This window comes from Mobula hypostoma, chromosome 5 (assembly GCF_963921235.1).
Source record: "Mobula hypostoma chromosome 5, sMobHyp1.1, whole genome shotgun sequence".
NCBI lineage: Eukaryota > Metazoa > Chordata > Chondrichthyes > Myliobatiformes > Myliobatidae > Mobula > Mobula hypostoma.
The window spans coordinates 160,764,375-160,785,161 of record NC_086101.1 but is presented as its reverse complement, the minus strand read 5'-3'; the positions used below and the strand labels follow the sequence as shown (position 1 = coordinate 160,785,161).

The following is a 20,787-nucleotide window of genomic DNA, read 5'->3' as shown; positions in this document are numbered from 1 at the left end:
AGGTGGTACACTTTGGAAGGACAAACTCCAAGGCAGAGTACAAAGTAAATGGCAGGATACTTGGTAGTGTGGAGGAGCAGAGGGATCTCGGGGTACATGTCCACAGAACCCTGAAAGTTGCCTCACAGGTGGATAGGGTAGTTAAGAAAGCTTATGGGGTGTTAGCTTTCAATTCATAAGTCGAGGGATAGAGTTTAAAAGTTGCGATGTAATGATGCAGCTCTGTAAAACTCTGGTTATACCACACATGGAGTACTGTGTCCAGTTCTGGTCACCTCACTATAGGAATGATGTGGAAGCATTGGAAAGGGTACAGAGGAGATTTACCAGGATGCTGCCTGGTTTAGAAAGTATGCATTATGATCAGAGATTAAGGGAGCTAGGGCTTTACTCTTTGGAGAGAAGGAGGATGAGAGGAGACATGATAGAGGTGTACAAGATAATAAGAGGAATAGATAGAGTGGATAGCCAGCGCCTCTTCCCCAGGGCACCACTGCTCAATACAAGAGGACATGGCTTTAAGGTAAGGGGTGGGAAGTTCAAGGGGGATATTAGAGGAAGGTTTTTTTTACTCAGAGTGGTTGGTGCGTGGAATGCACTGCCTGAGTCAGTGGTGGAGGCAGATACACTAGTGAAGTTTAAGAGACTCCTTGACAGGTATATGGAGGAATCTAAGGTGGGGGCTTATATGGGAGGCAGGGATTGAGGGTCGGCACAACATTGTGGGCTGAAGGGCCTGTACTGTGCTATACTATTCCATGTTCTGTGCTGTACTGTTCTATGTTCTAAGTGTTGCTGTAGTCTATCAGCAAGATTTCTGAACTCAAATCTGACTACATGTATATGAATAAATCACAACTGCTGCTGTATTAAAGAGACTGCTCGCCTGCTTTACCGTTTTGACTGCATTAAAACCTACATGCTTTGCAAAGTAACAGGTATGGAGAATGTAAAATATTGAATAATGCAGGAAATGGCAAGTTCTACATACCAACATGAAAAATCAACTTCATCACCTCCCAAGTGAATATAGGCATCCGGGAACACCCAACTGATCTCTTTGAACAATTGATTCATAAAATCATAGGTTGTATTTAACATAGGATTTATAGGTCCAAATTTCCCAGAGGGCTTCTCACCATTATAACAAGGAGTAAGGAGGTTTCTTTGACCTAGTCAGAAGAATAGGGAAATGTGTAACAAGGTCAGAATCACATTGATGTAGCCATGCAATATTTCTAAATGCTACAAGTTTACTTTTAATATCTTCATTTAAAGACTCAATATTTACTCGTTGATTGCTTAAAAAGAGAATTGCATACAAATAAAATCTCCAAACTGCCAGGCCAAGCATTGCACACCCAATTCTACAGCAAAGGTCCTCCTATGTTGCTTCGGACAAATGTAACAAATCTGCCTGAAGATTACGAATTCCTATAACCAAATGGATGCTTAGACTGCAGAGTAGGCTTTAAGGACAGGCGAAATATTTCTGATAACTAGTCCCAATCCCCAATAAGTTCATGCACAAAATTATAATTTTAAAGTACAAATTGTATCCTGAAAGTTAAAAGCAAAGTTCTAAAATAGCCAGATCCATTTTTAACTTGAAAGCAAATCCAAGAGGTGTTCATTAGTGTTAATGATATGGCTTGGATTGAAAAGTGTCATGGGGAGCCAAGAAGAGGTTTGGAGTTTAAGTGGCAACTACGGAAAAGTTTCTCCAGGTATCATCAGCATCAAGGGCCAAAGCTCTTTAGGTTTTCAATTACTATGAATGATGTACAATCACTTTCCAAATTGCATCTTGATCATGATGAACATTTATAGAAAGACAGCACAGAAACAGGTCTTTTCACCCATCAGATCTATGATGACCTTTTGCCCATCAACACATTCCATTTTCCTATTCAGAGCCACATCCTTCCCTGCCTTGCCTATTCAAGTGTCTAAATGCCTCTAATATAGTAATTAGATCCAATACTACCTTGGGCAGTAATAAAACTTCAAGGGAACATTACTGAAAAAGTGAAACATTAGATAAAAGGAAGTTAGCTAAATATTTTAAGCAGCATGTTAAAGGAGATGAAGGTAGAGCTGCTTAAGGAGGAAAGCTCCAAAGTTTAAATCCTATGAGCTTATGGCAAGGCTGCCAACAGCGAGAGTCCAGAAGTGCAATAAGCTTAAAATGTTATAGGAAAAGGAGAGCAGACAATTAAACTGCATAATTACAAGTACAAACATGATACAATCAAGGCATTATCAATTTGCTTTCACTTCAACTTCATTAAATGCTCAATTCAAATAATCTATTTGTACTGTATATACAAATATGCATGATCAATGGATTGGACATGCAGCCCCAGCCCCATAAGGGATTGAAAGAGTCATCAAATTCAGCCATCCATAGACAGTTACCACTTTACATTTGAATTATGATCACATGCAAACCAAAATACTAATCAACAGGTCTAAAACAGCCTTATTTGATTGAGATTTGAGCAGCTGTATCTCTCCTCACCCTATTACTGCTATCTTTGGACTACCTAAAATTTCTAGTAATCTTTCCCCTTCAGCCCGTAGAATGATTGCATTTCTTACTTTAATGGCGAAAAGATGTATTTTACAACATTGGAAAGAGCTTAATGCTCCAACTACCTTTTTTTGGTTTTCTCAGACGATTTTATGTTTGAATCTGGAGAAAATTAGAAGTAACCTTTATGATTCTTCATTTAAATTTGAACAGATTTGGGGACCTTTTATTCGATATTTTCATTTAATGTAATATTTACCCTTCTTGTTTTTTTTTCACTGTTTTAATGGAGGTCGGGATTGAGGACGTGATTTTAAGTTTAACTCTGTTTGGTTTCAAGTTAGCCCATTGCTTTGCTTTTAGTTAGTTGCACGGTGGGTTTTTTTTTGGGTTTTTTTTTTCTTTTTTTCCATTGATATATATAAAATCTAGTATACTATTATGTTATCTTGGTTTCTTATGCTTAAATTACATTGTTTGTAGTATTTTTTTTTGGTATTGTTATCTTTTGGAATTTTATTATACTTTAACATTGTATTAATGTTTATATGGCTTACCTTTTTTGTATACTTACTCAATAAAAAGATTTAAAAAGAAAGATTTGAGCAGCTGTGTTCAAATTGCTTCAGTATTTTTTCATTACAATATTGCACCTCCTGTAGGACCACAGTCAACCCTCTAATGAGAAACCAGTCTTCAGTAACTGCACTAGAGAATCAAGGTCATCCAAGCCTTGGTGTTCAAGATTCAGTATGTAGATGTTCACATTTATACTGAGGCAGACTAAGCTTTTGACTTTTACTGAAGCATGAAGAATTAGTTTTGAACTCAACATCCATGAGTTTTTTAATAAATCAAATCTATGGTAGGAGCATTGTGCGAATATATTGATTCTTTCCCATAAATCAGTAATCATTTATGACATTCACCATCTTCAATATGACAACACAAATAGAAGTGCAAAAGACAGAATTCACTGAGCACACACAAAATGCTGGAGGGACGCAGCAGGCCCGGCACCATCTATGGAAAAGAGTAACAGTCCATGTTTCGGGTCCTGATGAAAGGTCTCGGACTGAAACGTCAAATGTTTATTCTTTTCCATAGATGCTGCATGGCCTGCTGAGTTCCTCCAGCATTTTGTTTGTTATTTTGATTTTCAGTATCTGTAGATTTTCCCTTGTTTATAGAATTCACTGATCTGACAAGTTCTACTGGGTTGCAGATATTTACATCCTCCTATACTTTGAGACTTGGGAGCATTTCCTGCAGCAAGCACCTCAAGATATTTAACTAATATGACTGCAGTTTTCACAAAATTCTTCCAACTCATTATAAACAAACCAATAGCACCACCTGAGAATATCAGCAGCTTTGCAGCACTAACTGACCCGATTCAAGGGACAAACCATGAACGTCATGCCCAATACCAAGCTCCGGAAATGATTACTATTCCAAGGTTCATAAAAGACAGATCGGCAGATTGGCAGGAAAAGTACAAAGAATGGTTTAAGCTCTCCTGGAAAAAAGGCAACATTCCCATAGATTCAAATCCCTGGAACAAAAGAGCTTAAAGTGACAGTCAAGATGGTTGAAAACTAGTGTTCATGTATCAAGCAGAGAAAAAACCCAGCTGAAAAAGGGTGGGTAGTAGCATGCCCCTGTCACCTGCTCTGCCAGGCCAAAGGAGGAGATGGCAATGGCAGTGAAAAGCAACAAAAGCTGTTACTCACCTTTCCAGGACTGAGTATGCCCTGGAGTGTCAAACTCTGGAATGACCCGAATTCCTCTCTCACGGGCATATTCAATAACTGTTTTGACATCTTCCAATGTATAAATATGAGTGACTGGGTGATATGCACCCTACAAAAAGGTAACAATTTTGATTTTGCATCAATAAAATAATTACTATTAAGGTAAAAGGACAGATACTAGGATTTGACATCTTTAAGTTCAGTAATTCTAAAATAACTCATTTGAAAACGGTCTGCTATAATACTTGAGTATATAGAATTAGAAAATAAAAACAATATTCATTGCGCATGCCAAGTTAACTATGTTATGTACAACATAAATCACTGGCCTAAAAACAAGGAAGTTTTGTAACTACCCACACCATTGCAAATAACTAACCCATACAGCTTACTTTCATTGAGAGAAAAGGGGAATGTACTATCCATTCCCATCAAGAACAGATTATGTCTGCAAAATAAACTAAGGTGATTTCAGAGGTGGTCAGAGTTGCAGAGCTGCTGCCAAGACTAGAAGAGTCCATGGTAGAAGTCTTCCCCAGTTATACTCCCCAAATCTTCCTCCACTACATTGACTGCATTAGCATTGCTTCATGCATCCATGCCCAGCTTGTCCATTTCACCAACTTTGCCTCTTGAATTCACTTGGTTCATCTCTGACACCTCCCACCCCTTTCTCGATCTCTGGAGACAAACTGTTGGCTAAAAACTACTGATTTCCACAGTTATCTCAATTATACCTTTTCCCATCCCATCTCCCGTAAAAAAAAAAACCTATTCCCTTTTCCCAGTTTCTTTGCCTCTGCTGCATCTGTTCCCAGGATGTGGCTTTCTGTTCCAGGACACAGGGTTTCCCCTCCCTCTACCACTGATGCTGCCCTCATCCACACCTCCTCCATTTCCCACGCATTCACTCACCCCATCTTCCCACTGTCTTAATATGATAATACAGCATCTTTACCTATCATCCCATCAACCTCTGCATCCAACATATTCTCTGCAATTTCTGTCATCTCCCCCACCCCCAGCTTTCCACAGGGATTGCTCCCTCTGTGATTCCTTTGTCCATTCATTCCTCCCCACTAATCTCCTCCAGGCACATCCTTGCAAGTGGCCCAAGTGCTACAGCTACCCATACACCACCTTCCTCACCTCCATTCAGGGGCTTCAAAAAGTCCTCCCAGGTCAGGCAACATTTCACATGTGAATCTGCTGGGGTCAATCGTGTCCAGCACTCCCTCTACATTGGTGAGACTTGTTGCAAATTGGGGGACTACATACTTTAGCACCTCCACACCATTTGCCATAAGGGGGACTTACTGGTGGCCAAATATTTCAATGCCGATTTCCATGCCAGTGGGTCAGTCCATGGCCTCCTCTTGTTCCAAGATGAGGCCACCTTCAGGGTGTAGGAGCAACACCTTGTATTCCATCTTGGTAACCTCCAACCTTGTGGCATGAACACAGGTTTCTACTTCCAGTAACCAAAGTTCCTAACCCATTCCCTGCTCTGACCTTTAACTCCTCATCTGCCTATTAATTCCCCTTTTCTCCTATGGTCCATTCTCCCCTCTTATCAGATTCTCTCTTCTCCAGCCCTTTACCTTTCCTACCTAGCTGGCTTCACCCATCACCTTTCAGCTAGCCCCTTTCCCCTCCCCCCACCTTTATTCTGATACTTTCCCCAATTCCTTCTCCGTCCTGAAGAACGGTCTTGGCCCGAAACAGCGACTGTTTATTCATTTCCATAGTGGCCGCCTGATTGGCCAAGTGCCTCCAGCATTTTGTGCTGCATTGGGTTTCTAGCATCTGCAGACTTTGATTACAATTATATTTGAAATGAGTCCTTACAATGTTAGTACCAACTCCCAAATTCACACAAACCAAGTACATTCCATTCTAGTTTTCTATATAATCTTTCAGATCAGGATTGATTTTATTCACTCAACCCAAATCATACTGTTTCCTCCATTTCTAACCCCATTAACCTCAAATAAACACTTGGTCACATTAAATTCCTGGAGCCCTCAGAGTTATAATGTACTTACAATCCATTTGCATTTCCATCCATTCTCTTGTTCCTACAGCTCCTTTCACTGAATAAGCAGCAGATAGCTTACCAAAGGGCTCGTTACAAGGGTGCTGGTCATTTTAAAACAAGATGGGTACAAGTTCCCCCACCCCCCCCACCACCAGGGTGGTGAATCTTTGGAATTCTCTAGCCCAAAAGGTAGGAGGCCATACCATTAGAAATGTTTAGTGTAGGTAAATATTGAAATAATGATGAATTTAAAGTTATGGTGAACTAGCACAGTTGAGACAAGCATTGATAATACTGGACAGAAGACAGGCTTGAGGCCTGGAGGTCTACTCCTACTTTTTTGTAGGATGAATTATTTGGTTAAACCAGAAAAATTGAAGAGCCCAAGATTTACAAGTCAACTGGTTCTTAAATTCCCTAGAATGCAACCACATTAACTGTTGCACTCAAGCTGATTTTAAGATTCAATGTTAATTTCCAACAAGTTAACAAAAATTGTTTTGTCATATTTAAAAATAAAAAGGATAATTTAATCAAAGAAATTGATGTTTAACCATTTCATTTCACCATAGTAATTAATAGTATCCTAAAGAATTATGGTTCTCCCCATGAAAAAAGTTTGAGTGATAACTGAAAATGTTAGAGCTTCTGCTACACCTTTGTAGAATCACAAGTGTAATAATGAAATTTACACTTGGTGGATGCAGTTTTGAGCATCAAACTGCATACTGCAGAAATAGTTCCACCATGCAATTATTAATCCTTTTGAAGTTTAACTCATAGATTAATGCATCAAATTCACTTTCAACTTCCCACAATTTTTGTATGTTATTGCACTGTTACCCAGGTTTCCTTATATGCAGAAAGTCAATTCACATAGTGATATTGGAATGTCTAATTACTAACCTGGTTACTCAGCTCAGGAAAAGTGATGCTTTGGTATGGAAAAGATGGATCATCCACAATATGCCAATGGAAAACATTGAACTTATTGAATGACATGGCATCCTGAAATGGTGCAAAAACTAGTTATAACAGCTATAGCTTTCAGAACTACTATTAGTTTCTATATTACACATCATTAAAGACAAAAACCTACACTGTAGCGAGATGTGAAGACCACTGGCTCATACTTGCTCATGATCCAGCATATTACAAAAGTAATGATTATTAAATTCAACTAAGTGCAAGCACACGACTTAAACAGGTGATGAACTACAAATTCCCTAAAGGACAGTTCATAGCTGTAGTTCAAATTATTTTAGTCAGCAGATACATAACTTTATACCTACAATTGAGTTAGGTTTTAATTTTGTTTAAATAACCTGAATTATAATGTACATCCTATCACTTTTAAAATTGATAAGCTTTAAATAGTCAAAATCAAATTGCTAATTTCTGACAGATTCATTAGATCAAAAACTGAAATGTCTCCAAGCTTTTAAAATGATTACTTTCATTTACCAATTCATTCCCACACTAGATTATAAACTGATCTTTAAAAAAAAATTGTTAAGATACTCACTAATGTTTCAAGTATTACTTTAGTAGGCAAATAGTGCCGAGATGTATCAAGCAAAACACCTCTGTGAGAAAATCTTGGAGCATCTGAGATCTCAGTTTTATTGATGAGATGCTGGAAGAACAAAGCAGGTTTAAAGTCAGATTTCCAAGCACAAACACTAATTTAAAACTTGTTTCTTCATAGCAAGAATCCCAAAGTTGGTTTACCAGAGCTCAATGTCAAAATAGTCAAACAATAATTCTGTTATAACAACTATGGAATTTTAATTCAATAAGCTAATAATTCTAAGAAAAAAATTCTGAAAGCTTACAGTAGTGAATTCATCTTCATATACCAACTGGCTGAAAGTCTCCAATCCTGAAAAATACAATCAGTATTTTACAAACTCTGGTATATACAAACCATCAGTTTGGTCATAGTCAACTATTAATCCCAATTAAAGTACCATGTATGAAATTACTTTAATAGTAAAAGCCAACTTTCTTTAGAAAAGTTTCCATTATCTTAGTTTCTAATTGACACTTGGAATTACATTAACATACAGAAAGTGTTGAGTGACAATTTCTTATGACATAGGTGCTGATCATTCAGCTCAACAGGTCTATGCTTGAAACACCACTATGTTACTGCAATCCCATAAGAAAAAGAACCCGGAGTAAAAAAAAACATACATTTTATGCTGTGGATTCTACATTCCTTTCAGGACACCTAAAGTGCCTTAAAAGTCAAGACAACTTCAGAAGTTTACTGTCACTTTAGTCAGTTTATACACTAGCCACGTGAAATAAAGACTAATTTCATGGCTGAAGGAATTATTAGATAGTGTAGATAACCTCTACTCTCTGAAATAATGTCAAGAGAACAGAAAAACTCATTTTAGTACTTAGCACTCAAATGCATACTGGGCATTGCTCACTGAACCAGCTCCAAAAATGTTTTTCGGAGCATATGGGGATGGGTTTTGCTTCAATTTATGAAAAAAGGTAATAGTATTTATTAAACTCATTCCAGGCCCTTCAGCCCACAACATTGTGCCAAACTTTTAATCTCCTCCAAAATCAATTTAACCTTCCCCTTCTACATAGTGCTCTATTTTTCTATCCATGTGCCTGTTTAAGGGATTCTTAGATGCCCCCAATATATCTGTGTCTACCACCACTTCTGCCAAGGCATTCCATGCATTCATCACTCAAAATAACTATGACAATCCCTGAAAGTTATGCTACCTTGTATTAATCCTTTCCATTCTGGGAAAAGGTCTCTGGATATCCACTTGATCTATGACCATCTTGTACACCTCTATCAAGTAACCCCACATCCTCCTTTACACCACAGGAAAAAAGCCCTAGCTCATTTAATTTATCCTCATAAGACATGTTCTCAAATCCAAGCAGCATTCTAGTAAGTCTCTACAAATCTTCAACATCCTTCCTATATTGAGATCATACCAACTATAATGCAATTGACTAAAGCGCACTTAGGAATACAGAACAGGCGTAGCAAGATGAAACTGATGCGATAACTGTGGGTGCTGAACCAGGCTGTGTCTCATCTTACTGGCAAGCTGGGCCAGGTTATGACTATACCTCCATAATGAGATCTAGAGTTAACCATCTTGCCCATTTCCTGTAACGAGATAGCATTTGGAACTATTTCTTCAGCCAAGGATCTGTTCATGGAGTTTGAGAGACTTTCCGTTAGCATTAGCATCTCCTCATTGACTGGGGGGGGGGGGGGGGGAGAGAAGAAGAGATGGGAAACTAGCAGCCGCAGCAACACTGTCAATATGGCAGAACTCATTTCACCTACATCTGCTAGAGTGGCAAACTGGATAATATCTGCTCACCTTCAAATGCTATATTAATACTGCCATTCATAACTTCTGCCAAACACTACTTGCACAAATACTGACAATTCCCTACCAGGATATAATGTATTGCTGCTACACCATGTTGTCTAACCTTTAGAATTCTCATTAAACAGCTGATCTGATATCTGTTTTAACCTCTCTGTTTGTAGAGGCAATAGCAGGCCTTGAAGTAGAATTGACACTAGTTCATCGGCTGGATAAAAGTTCTTCAGCCAAGGATGCACCAGATCCAAAGATAAGAGACTATCAAAATTTGGCAGAAGGTCAGTGTTTCAAGTTCAAGGCTAATTTTCCCTCATCATAAAGCTTTACTGCTGGACCAAAATATGAAATGTACACTGCTGAAAGAGGGTCACTGGGCAACTGTTACCAAAATCTTCATCTACCTTTCTTAATTTGTCACTATGTTCTTTAGAAAACATTTATTTTTGCTCCTAAATTTTATATATGCTCCTAAGTAAAAATGCCAGAAAAATTCAGAAATTGTTAGACATAGGACAACTTTTAGGGATTACAGATAGCATAATACAAACAAGAACCAGTTTTCCAAGATAAACCTGTTTGAATGCAAAACAATTTTGAAATTGAAAGGCATCTACAGAGCAGGGGGTGTTGGCTCACAGAAGGGGCTGATTGCTCAATATGGCTCGTAAGCAGATAATGCCCATGACATGTTCTCATTTGCAACAGCCAAACACAAGACAATGAGGCTATGCTAATTGACATACATCAAACAAGGCACCGAGAGCTATCTTGCATCTTCCCAGCTAGACCAGACTAATTTTTGTCACCTAGTATATCAAACAGGGCGTTTTTGCTTTTTCTATAACAGATTTGTATACTCAGTCAGCCTTCATAACACTAATCTTGGGCATCTGGGTCTCTGCCCCAAGAAGTTTAGATTATCCGTTTGAATTAGTTTGCCCAAAAGGTGTTATTACCTTCAGAGGTGTTATAAGTTGGTGCTTCCACTAAATATGCATTTCAAAGGACCAATCTGTTAACATGATTAAGTTTGTCATTGATTAAATTGTATTTAATTATCTACAGGCACAATTCTTCTTGGATTCAGATTTGTCATATGTTTGTTCAAACACAATAAAATGTTTACCGCAACCCTCAGTGCCCTACCATTCACTGTGCAAGACCTACCCTAGTACAAGATCTTACAATTATCCAAATTCCATCTGCCATTTTTTCAGCCCATTTATATCTGGAGAAGCATTATTGGTTGACTACTATTGGCTGAATCCCTCTTCTTCTTTCTCCAAGTGCTTAATGATTTTCTAAGCTTGCATCATCATAAACTGGCTTAGAGGAATGCAAGTGAGATGCGTGGTCTTCCAGCCACATGTAAACGCTTGTTGAATAAATTAATTTGTAATTAACTGTAGTTATCTTGCTCAACATTTCCTTTTGTATTTATATTTTAGACTCTGCTAATTTGCAAATAAAACTGAACATTTTAATGTATGAACAGATGCAAATTTGATAATACAAAACCGGACAAGGATTATGATCATTTGCACATATTTTGCATCACGAAATTCCCAAGAAATCAGAAGTATAACAAACTTGCTGGCTTCATTCACACTGGGTGGCTTTCTGCATAGGTTTGTCTTGCTTTAATGCATTATGTTGTTTTGGCTAAGATCTGTTATCTGCATTTGTAGATCAGGCAAAAGTACATGATTGCCTGTACTTTGTTGTAAGTATTCATATTACTGAATTCTCATTGGCCAACCAATGAGATGTACTCATTTGCCAAGCCAACTGTTCAAAGTGACCACATTCAGCAAGCGGGCTGGATTGATACAGCACACCACCAAAATTAAATGGGCAACAAAGGTATTCTTCCATTTTTGTTCTTTTTGGAATTTCATACTCACCATCCATAGCCAAGCGCGGAACAAGGATAACACCAAGCAGGACTGGCATGTTGCATCCAAAATATATTACATTGACATAATAGCTACATTTTATGCTCAAATCACAGGAGTGGGAATAATCTTGTAAGTCTTCCAACAAGGCACTTAGACCACAAGACCATAATACATAGGAGCAGAATTAGGCCAAATGGATTATTAGGTCTGCTCTGCCATTCCAGCATGGCTGATTTATTACCCCTCAATCCCATTCTTGTGCCTCCCCCCCCACAACCTCAACTAATCAAGAACCTATCAATTTCCACTTCAAATACAAGTGATGACTCGACAGTCTCCCAAATATATTTTAGTAATTTTCTGCAAAACATTCAAATCTTTAGTATCGTAACCTGCTATGCAACTGAAATTGATTAAGGCTGCTAATTTTTTTTCTAATTAAGAAATGATTCACCTTTTACCCCACTTGCCTGTCCAACACCACATCAATTCCCTTGGTGCCCCACCAATGTTAACACACACAGTTCACACCCACCCCACTCCAAGATGGAGAATCCTTGCCACAACAAGATGGTGTATGGTATTCTGGGTGAGGAATCAAAAGCTCCAATTTAATTGTAGCAAGATTACTACTCAGACTTCACCTCCCTTAAAAAAATATTTGCCATGTTAACTGTGTTCAATATTTGTGTGCCAAGTTTGTAATGCTCAACAGGGTATCCATAATCCCATTTTTAGTCTTACCACAATCCACATTTGTGGACAGGATGAGATTTCCCCAACTAAAGAGGAAAATAATGGAAATTAATTACTTAGGTCTATAAACCTTTAACAGCCATAAGCACCTCCTTTGTATTGTCAAAATTTGCATACAATACAATTTTCCTTTGCCAAGTTATTAAACATTGTTTTTAAATGCTTACACCAAGCAAGGCATCACAAGAAACATGCTCTTCTTACCTACAGGAAGAAGGTGCACTGGTTTGCAAATTACAAAATAGTTTAGAAATAGACAATTCTATAGGCATTCTCTTACCTCGCAAAGCACCCCACACGGTCTCTGATTTCAGAGTAGCAACAGGCTGAGTAACTATAAGCTCATCTAATGGGAAAGGGAAATACAACACCTTTAAATATAACCCATTTTTTCTGCCCTGGAGTTCTGTAATTTAGGCACATTAGGAACAGACACATAGATTATTATTCAAATCCAACACCCTCCCCACCAAGGTGGAGAATACAAATTTAAAGTAATACACTTGTCATTAACAGACAATAATTGTGACAATTAAGCTAATTCTTAAAACTTCCATGAAACCTTTATGCATTCTTCCACCTGTATCTAATTCCACCAATAAAATGGATATTATCCTGTGAAACAAATTACTAATTCAGGAGATTAAGACAGGCAATAAACAATAGCCTATACTGCTGTGTTCAAATCTAGCGAACTAAGAAAAAATATCTAAACAAGAGATTCTACAGATGCTGGAAATTCTGGGCAACACACCAAGTGCTGGAAGAGCTCAGCAGGTCAGAAGTCATTTTTGGAAGGGAGTAACAGTCAACATTTTGAATTGAGACCTTTAATTGGAACATAATAAAATCTTATGGGCTCCAAAAGAATGCTATTTATGAATATCACATATGAATCTAAGACAGTGGAAATAAAAGGCAGCTGCAAATTGTAATAGCAATAAGTTGTTAAATTGGTTTATTGTTACATGTAGTGAGGTACAATGAAAAATGTTTTTGCATACAGTCATGCATTGAGGTAGTACAAGGGAAAATAATAGAACACAGAATGAAGTGTTTCAGTTACAGACAAAGTCCAATGCATGCAGATAATAAGGTGCCAGGCCATGACAAGACCAGTTGTGAAGTCCATTGCCCATCTTATGCACTAGGGGCCATTCAATAGTTCTAACAGCAGAACACAAGCTCTCCTTGGGCTAGGCAGTACACACTTTCAGGCTTTTGAACTTCCCACCCAATTTGGTAGGAAGCAGGTAAAGAGAAGAAGGTGCCTAGGTGGGTGGATGTGCAGCAATGGTAATATTGACCAAAAAGCTCATGTGCAAACAGAGCCACTCAGATGCCATGATAGCAATATGAAACTCCTGCCAGTTCCTCCCACTCCCATTATCACTAGAATACCCTGGAAAAACAGAATTAATGGGAGCCATGAAGCTGGATGATTCTCTTCTGTCCGAACAGAAGTACTTTCCTTCAAGGTTAATTCAGATAATTCCCTTTGCGACAGTAGATTGTTGTAAAAAGTAGCTAAGTTTCTAGTTAAGACATCAAGTAATATGGCATAATAGGAACAGAGTGTTGCAATAGATGATTAGTCATAGAATGGCAAAAGACTTAAGGGGGCCAACAGGCAAACACTACTTCCCATTTCATTTTGACAACTTTCAACACAAAAGTCTGATATCTCCTTCCTTCCTTCAGATTTATTAACTGCCTTTGAGGACTTAATACCAAAGAAAAATAATTTCCCCTAATATTACTTCAAAAAGTAGATGGCTGTCACACATTTAAAGACATCCAGAAATAGTGCTATGCACAAATTTACTCTAATACCCCTTCCTCCTATATGCTCATATTATTTCTACCCACCACCCCACTTTCTTATCATTTACCACAAAAAGTTGATTTCCGTGTCATTTCTAGCCTACAAAAAGTGGTGAACACAGCCCAGACAATCACAGGTAAAGCCCTCCCAACCATTGAGCAAATCTACATGCTTTGCCAGAAGAAAGCTATCAAGGATCAATCACCCAGGCTATGCTCTCTCCTCACCACTACCATCAGGAAGGAATACAGGATCCTTAGGCCTCAAACCACCAGATTCAGGAATAGTTCAACCATCGAACTCCTTCTGCTCTTTTATTCCCTACTATCTTCACTCATCTCACCTCCCCCGAGTCCTCTCCTTCTTCCCTTTCTCCAATAGTCCACTCTCGTCCATTAGATTCCTTCCTCTCCAGCCCTTTGCCTTTCCGACCCATGACTGTCTAGCCATCCTCCCTCCCCTTTTTAAATTCTACGCCTTCCCCTTCCTTTCCACACTACTCACAGGCCTCGTTGGAAGTGATGCGCGGATACTTGTGGCACTCAGGGTCGCTGGAGGTGATAGTGACCTGCAACTGAGACAGATCGCCGGGGTTGCGGCCGAAGGTTGCCTCACGCTGGCTGCTGCCGAAGATGTAGCCGTAGTACCTGCGGAAGGCGTTGTCCAGGATGGAGCAGCCGACCGAGGCCGTGGAGCCGTACGAGTAAACGATCTGGAAAGTGACCGCGCTCAGCCGGTAGACCTCGGGAGAGATCACGACTTTCTGCGGCAATGGCCACAGGGACCCGTACGGGGATTGCATATCGGCCGGCAGCCTGGGCTTGTACGCCGGGTCGTCAGGTGTCTGGTACACACCGGCGCAGACAAACTGCAGCAGGACCGCCACAGCCACCAACAACGACTGAACAAACCCCATCTTCTGCCGGCGCCTACTTCTCGATCCCGCTTTAAACCAGCCGCAGTCACGAGTGACTAGCGCTCACGTGACGCGGCCTTACCTACGCGTCGAACAGTCGTAAACTGTTGCCATCCTCCCGCTGGGTCCTAGTGCCCCCCGACCAACAAACACAAGAGCTGATGGCATGAACATTGACTTCTCTAACTTCCGCTAATGCCCCACCTCCCCCTCGTACCCCATCCGTTATTTATTTTTATACACACATTCTTTCTCTCTCTCCTTTTTCTCCCTCTGTCCCTCTGAATATACCCCTTGCCCATCCTCTGGGTCCCCCCCCTTGTCTTTCTTCCCGGACCTCCTGTCCCACGATCCTCTCATATCCCTTTTGCCTATCACCTGTCCAGCTCTTGGCTCCATCCCTCCCCCTCCTGCCTTCTCCTATCATTTTGGATCTCCCCCTCCCCCTCCAACTTTCAAATCTCTTACTAACTCTTCTTTCAGTTAGTCCTGACGAAGGGTCTCGGCCCGAAACGTCGACTGTACCTCTTCCTACAGATGCTGCCTGGCCTGCTGCGTTCACCAGCAACTTTGATGTGTGTTGCTTGAATTAACAGCATCTGCAGAATTCCTATTGTTTGCATTTTTAAATAATCTGCAGATGCTGGAGTCAAAGCAACACTCACAACACGCTGGAGGAACTCAGCAGGTTGGGCAGCATCGGTGGAAATTCCACTGCCCGACCTGCTGAGTTCCTCCAGCGTGTTGTGAGTGTTGCTTTGAATGGAATTAAAATGACTTAATTTCTTACATCCTTCACATAAATGAGGAGTTAAGATTTTTACGTTATGTCTCCGTCTAAAGGTGCAATCATAGTAATTTATAATAAATAGAACAGTCAATGTAACATAGAGTACACGCAAATCAGCGTGAGTTCATCAGTCTGATGGCCTGGTGGAAGAGGCTGTCCAGGAGCCTGTTGGTCCTGGCTTTTATGCTGCGGTACCGCTTCCCGGATGGTAGCAGCTGGAACAGTTTGTGGTTGGGGTGACTTGGATCTCCAATCATCCTACACACCTGCCTATGTAAATGTCCTGAACCACGGGAACTTCACAACTACAGATGCGCTGGGCTGTATGCACCACTCTGCAGAGTCCTGCAATTGAAGGAAGTACACAGACATCCCACCCTGCAAAAACTCCTTTCAGGGAGGTAGCACCATCAATTTGCGGGAGACTTCCGGGAGAGGTGGGATGTCTGCAATAGAGTAGCTCCTTAGCAGCTAGCCAGCTAGTTTAAATAACGTTAGCTATGCTAATGAACGAATGACACCTGTTAAACTCACCTCAACATGTCTTTTACATTTTAACCCACCATGGGCAATAGAAAAGTCACTGTTGCAAACAGTGCAGCGAGCAACACTGTCATTATTTTTGACCCCAGTTAGGCAGGGGTACACTTTAGTGTAGTCTGGGTGATGTGCCTTTTTTTTTGGAGCACTCTGCAATGGCACGCTGTCGCTCATGCTCTCTCTCTCTCGGTCGCTCTCGCGCTCTCTCTCGGTCGCTCGCGCGCTCTCTCTCGTGGTCGCTCGCGCGCTCTCTCTCGCTCTCTCTCACGCGCGCTCTCTCTCGCTCTCTCTCACGCGCGCTCTCTCTCGTGGTCGCTCGCGCGCTCTCTCTTGCTTTTCTCTCGCTCGCTCTCAAAAAAATTGATTTTTGTGATATTGTATATAATTTGCGGGCATCAGGGAGCCACTATTAATGTGCGGGAGACTCCCGGAAGTTCCGGGAGAGGTGGGATGTCTGAGTACAGTTCCCATACCAGGCAGTGATGTAGCCAGTCAAGATGTTCTCAGTTGTGCCCTGTAGAAAGTTCTTAGGATTTGGGGGCCCATACCAAACTTCTTCAATCGTCTGAGGTGAAAGAGGTGCTGTTGTGCCTTTTTCACCACCAGGCTGGTGTGTACAGACCATGTGAGGTCCTCGGTGATGTGGATGCCGAGGAATCTAAGCTGTTCACCCTCTCAACCCCAGATCCATTGATGTCAGTAGGGGTTAGCTCGTCTCCATTTCTCCTGTAATTCACAACCAGCTCCTTTGTTTTTGCGACATTGAGAGAGAGGTTGTTTTCTTTACACCACTGTGTCAGAGAGATGATTTCTTCCCTGCAGGCCACCTCGTTATTGTTTGAGATTAGGCCAATCAATGTAATGTCATTGGCAAATTTAATTAGCAGATTAGAGCTGTGGGCGGCGACACAGTCATGGGTATACAGAGAGTAAAGGAGGGGACTTAGTACACAACCCTGAGGGGCTCCTGTGTTGAGAGTCAGAGGGGTGGAGGTGAGGGAGCCCACTCTTACCACCTGCCAGTGATCTGACAAGAAGTCCAGGATCCAGCTGCAGAAGGCAGGGTCAAGGCCGAGGTTTCCAATTAAAAATAGGAAAATGCAAGGGATACTCAGGTGACATCTGTGGTGAAAGAAACAGTTATTGGAGCTGGAGGAAGGTCTCGGCCTGATACGCCAACTATCTATTCATTTCCATAGATGCTGCCTGACCTGCTGAGTCTTGAGCGTGTGCTTTGGATTTCCAGAATCCTCAGACTTTCTCGTGTTTGTAATTGGAGCTGGAAGGAGGGTAGTGAGTGAGAGGTGAGAAGGAGGAAGTAGGCAAGGAGAACTGTACCTGAGCTCGCCCTATACTCATGAGAGAGTAAATCATATGGCATGGGGCAGGTCCTTCAGCCCATCACTACTATGCCAACCACATGTCAAATCAGGTGTCTTGGTGGAGAGTCCCCTGTGTATGTGTGTGTTCGTCGCCATGCAACTAACCTTGGTCTGTTTCCATGGACCTCCTTGCCAATGAATCAAGAAAAGTCCCGGTGGTAGAAATTTAGAAAAGTAGAATAAGATCTTCCTTCTCTTCAATTGGGCAGGCAATTCAAATCAGAAAATTAATTGGAGAGATCATTGTAACAGGAATGACTTCTATTAATGCAGCAAAATGCACAAGGAGCTTCAGTAGAACACTATCAAACAAAAAAACTTCAAGCATTGGAGAGAATGACCAATGTAACAGCTGTAGAGTACTTTGGTTAGATCACATTTGGAGTATTGTGTTCTGGGTGTAGCATTCAAGGAAGGATGTGTGGAGGCTTCAGAGGGTGCACAGAAGAGATTCATCAGGACGCAAACACGAGGAATTCTGCAGATACTGGAATTTCAAGCAACACACATAAAAGTTGCTGGTGAATGCAGCAGGCCAGGCAGCATCTCTAGGAAGAGGTACCGTTGACGTTTTGGGCCAAAACGCTGACTGTACCACTTCCTAGAGATGCTGCCTGGCCTGCTAGTTTCACCTCAGGATATAGCTTGGATTAGGGAATTAGCTATGAGGAGGTTGTACATGATCAATTTCTCTGAAGCATTGCAGGCTGAGGGGCAACCTGAGAGCATTTTATAAAATTATAGTTGATCGCATAATTACTCACCCCCTTCAAGTCAGTATTTAGTAGATGCACCTTTGGCAGCAATTACGGCCTAGAGTCTGTGTGGATAGGTCTCTATCAGGTTTGCACATCTGGACACTGCAATTTTCCCCCATTCTTCTTTACAAAACTGCTCAAGTTCAGTCAGATTGTGAGTGGACAGCCCTTTTCAAGTCCTGCCACAAATTCTCAATTGGATTGAGGTCTGGATTCTGACTTGACCACTCCAGAACATTAACTTTGTTGTTCTTAAGCCATTCCTGTGTAGCTTTGGCTTTATGTTTGGGGTCATTGTCTTGATGGAAAAAGAATCTTCTCCCAAGTCGCAGTTCTCTTGCAGACTGCACCAGGTTTTCCTCCAGGATTTCCCTGTATTTTGCTGCATTCATTTTACCCTCTGCCTTCACAAGCCTTCCAGGGCCTGCTCCAGTGAAGCATCCCCACAGCATGATGCAGCCATCACCATGCTTCACTTCACAGTAGGAATGGCGTCTTTGATGATGTGCAGTGTTTGGCTTACACCAAAACTGAGTTTAGTCTGGTGGCCTAAAACCTCAATTTTGGTTTCGTCAGACCAGCTGACTTCAGAGTCTCCCACATGCCTTCTGCCAAACTCTAGCTGAGATTTCATGTGAGTTTTTTCAACCATGGCTTTCTCTTGGCCTCTCTCCCATAAAGCTGCAACTGGTGAAGCACCTGGGCAACAGTTGTTGTATGTGCATTCTCTCTCATCTCAGCCACTGAAGCTTATATCTCCTCCAAAATTATTGTAGGCCTCTTGGTAGCTTCCCTCATTAGTCCCCTTCTTGCACAGTCACTCAGTTTTTGAGGAGAGCCTGCTCTAGGAAGATGTATGACAACTCTGGCAGGGTTTGCAAGATATTACTTCCTACAAAACGAAACCCAATAGCGTAAATGACAGTGATGCTTCACTACCAGATGAACTCAATGGCTTCTATGCTGGCTTTGTAAGGGAGAATATAACTGCAGCTGTGAAGCTCCCTGCTGCACCTGGTGACCCCGTGATCTGTCTTGGAGACGATGTTAGGCTGTCTTTAAGGAGGGTGAAACCTCGCAAGGTGAAAGGTCCCGATGGAGTACCTGGTAAGGCTCTGAAAACCTGTGCCAACCAGCTGGCGGGAGTATTCAAAGACATTTTCAATCTCTCACTGCTATGGCAGAAGTTCCCATTTGCTTCAAAAAGGCAACGATTATACCAGTGCCTAAGAAGAATAACGTGAGCTGCTTAATAACTATCGCCCAGTAACACTCACAACGACAGTGATGAAATGCTTTGAGAGGTTGGTCATGACTAGACTGAACTCCTGACTCAGCAAGGACCTGGACCCATTGCAATTTGCCTATCACCACAATAGGTCAATGGCAGACGCAATCTCAATGGCTCTCCACATGGCTTTAGACCACCTGGACAATACAAACACTGATGTCAGGATGCTGTTCATCAATTAAAGCTCAGCATTTAACACCATCATTCTCACTGTCCTAATCGATAAGCTACAGAACCTGGGCCTCTGTAACCCCCTCTGCAACTGGATCCTCAGCACCCTAACCAGAAGACCACAATCTGTGCAGATTGGTAATAATATCTCCTCCTCGCTGATGATCAACACTGGTGCACCTCAAGGGTGTGTGCTTAGCCCACTGCTCTACTCTCTCTATACCCATGACTGTGTGGCTAGGCATAGCTCAAATACCAACTATAAATTTGCTGATGATTGTTGGTAGAATCGCAGATGGAGATGAGAGGGCGTACAGCAGTGAGATATACCAACTAGTGCAGTGGTGTCACAGCAACAATCTTGCACTAAATGTCAGTAAGACGAAAGAGCTGATTGTGAATTTCAGGAAGGGTCAGACGAAGGAACACATACCAATCCTCATAGAGGGATCAGAAGTGGAGAGAGTGAGCAGTTTCAAGTTCCTGGGTGTCAAGATCTCTGAGGACCTAACCTGGTCCCAACATATTGATGAAGTTATAAAGAAGGCAAGACAGCGACTATATTTCATTTGGAGTTTGAAGAGATTTGGTATGTCAACAAATACACTCAAAAACTTCTATAGATATACTGTGGAGAGCATTCTGACAGACTGCATCACTGTCTGGTATGGCGGGGGAGGCTACTTCACAGGACTGAAAGAAGCTGCAGAAGGTCGTAAATTTAGTCAGCTCCATTTTGTGTACTAGCCTACAAA

The 20,787-nt window shown here is 41.2% G+C and overlaps 1 protein-coding gene across 2 annotated transcripts in view; it reads right to left on the bottom strand.

The window, feature by feature from the left end:
• hexb (hexosaminidase B (beta polypeptide)) overlaps positions 1-15,172 on the bottom strand; it is a 30,399-nt gene extending 15,227 nt beyond the window's left edge. For both annotated transcript variants that reach the window (XM_063049242.1, XM_063049243.1), the window contains exons 1-7: positions 14,689-15,172; positions 12,640-12,705; positions 8,161-8,207; positions 7,851-7,961; positions 7,232-7,333; positions 4,267-4,396; positions 992-1,172 (exon numbers count right to left, since the gene is read on the bottom strand). In XM_063049242.1, the coding sequence (XP_062905312.1) occupies positions 992-1,172; positions 4,267-4,396; positions 7,232-7,333; positions 7,851-7,961; positions 8,161-8,207; positions 12,640-12,705; positions 14,689-15,100 (1,049 nt within the window). In that variant the 5' untranslated portion in view covers positions 15,101-15,172. The remainder of the gene's footprint in view (positions 1-991; positions 1,173-4,266; positions 4,397-7,231; positions 7,334-7,850; positions 7,962-8,160; positions 8,208-12,639; positions 12,706-14,688) is intronic.
• Between the last annotated feature and the right edge of the window lie 5,615 nt (positions 15,173-20,787).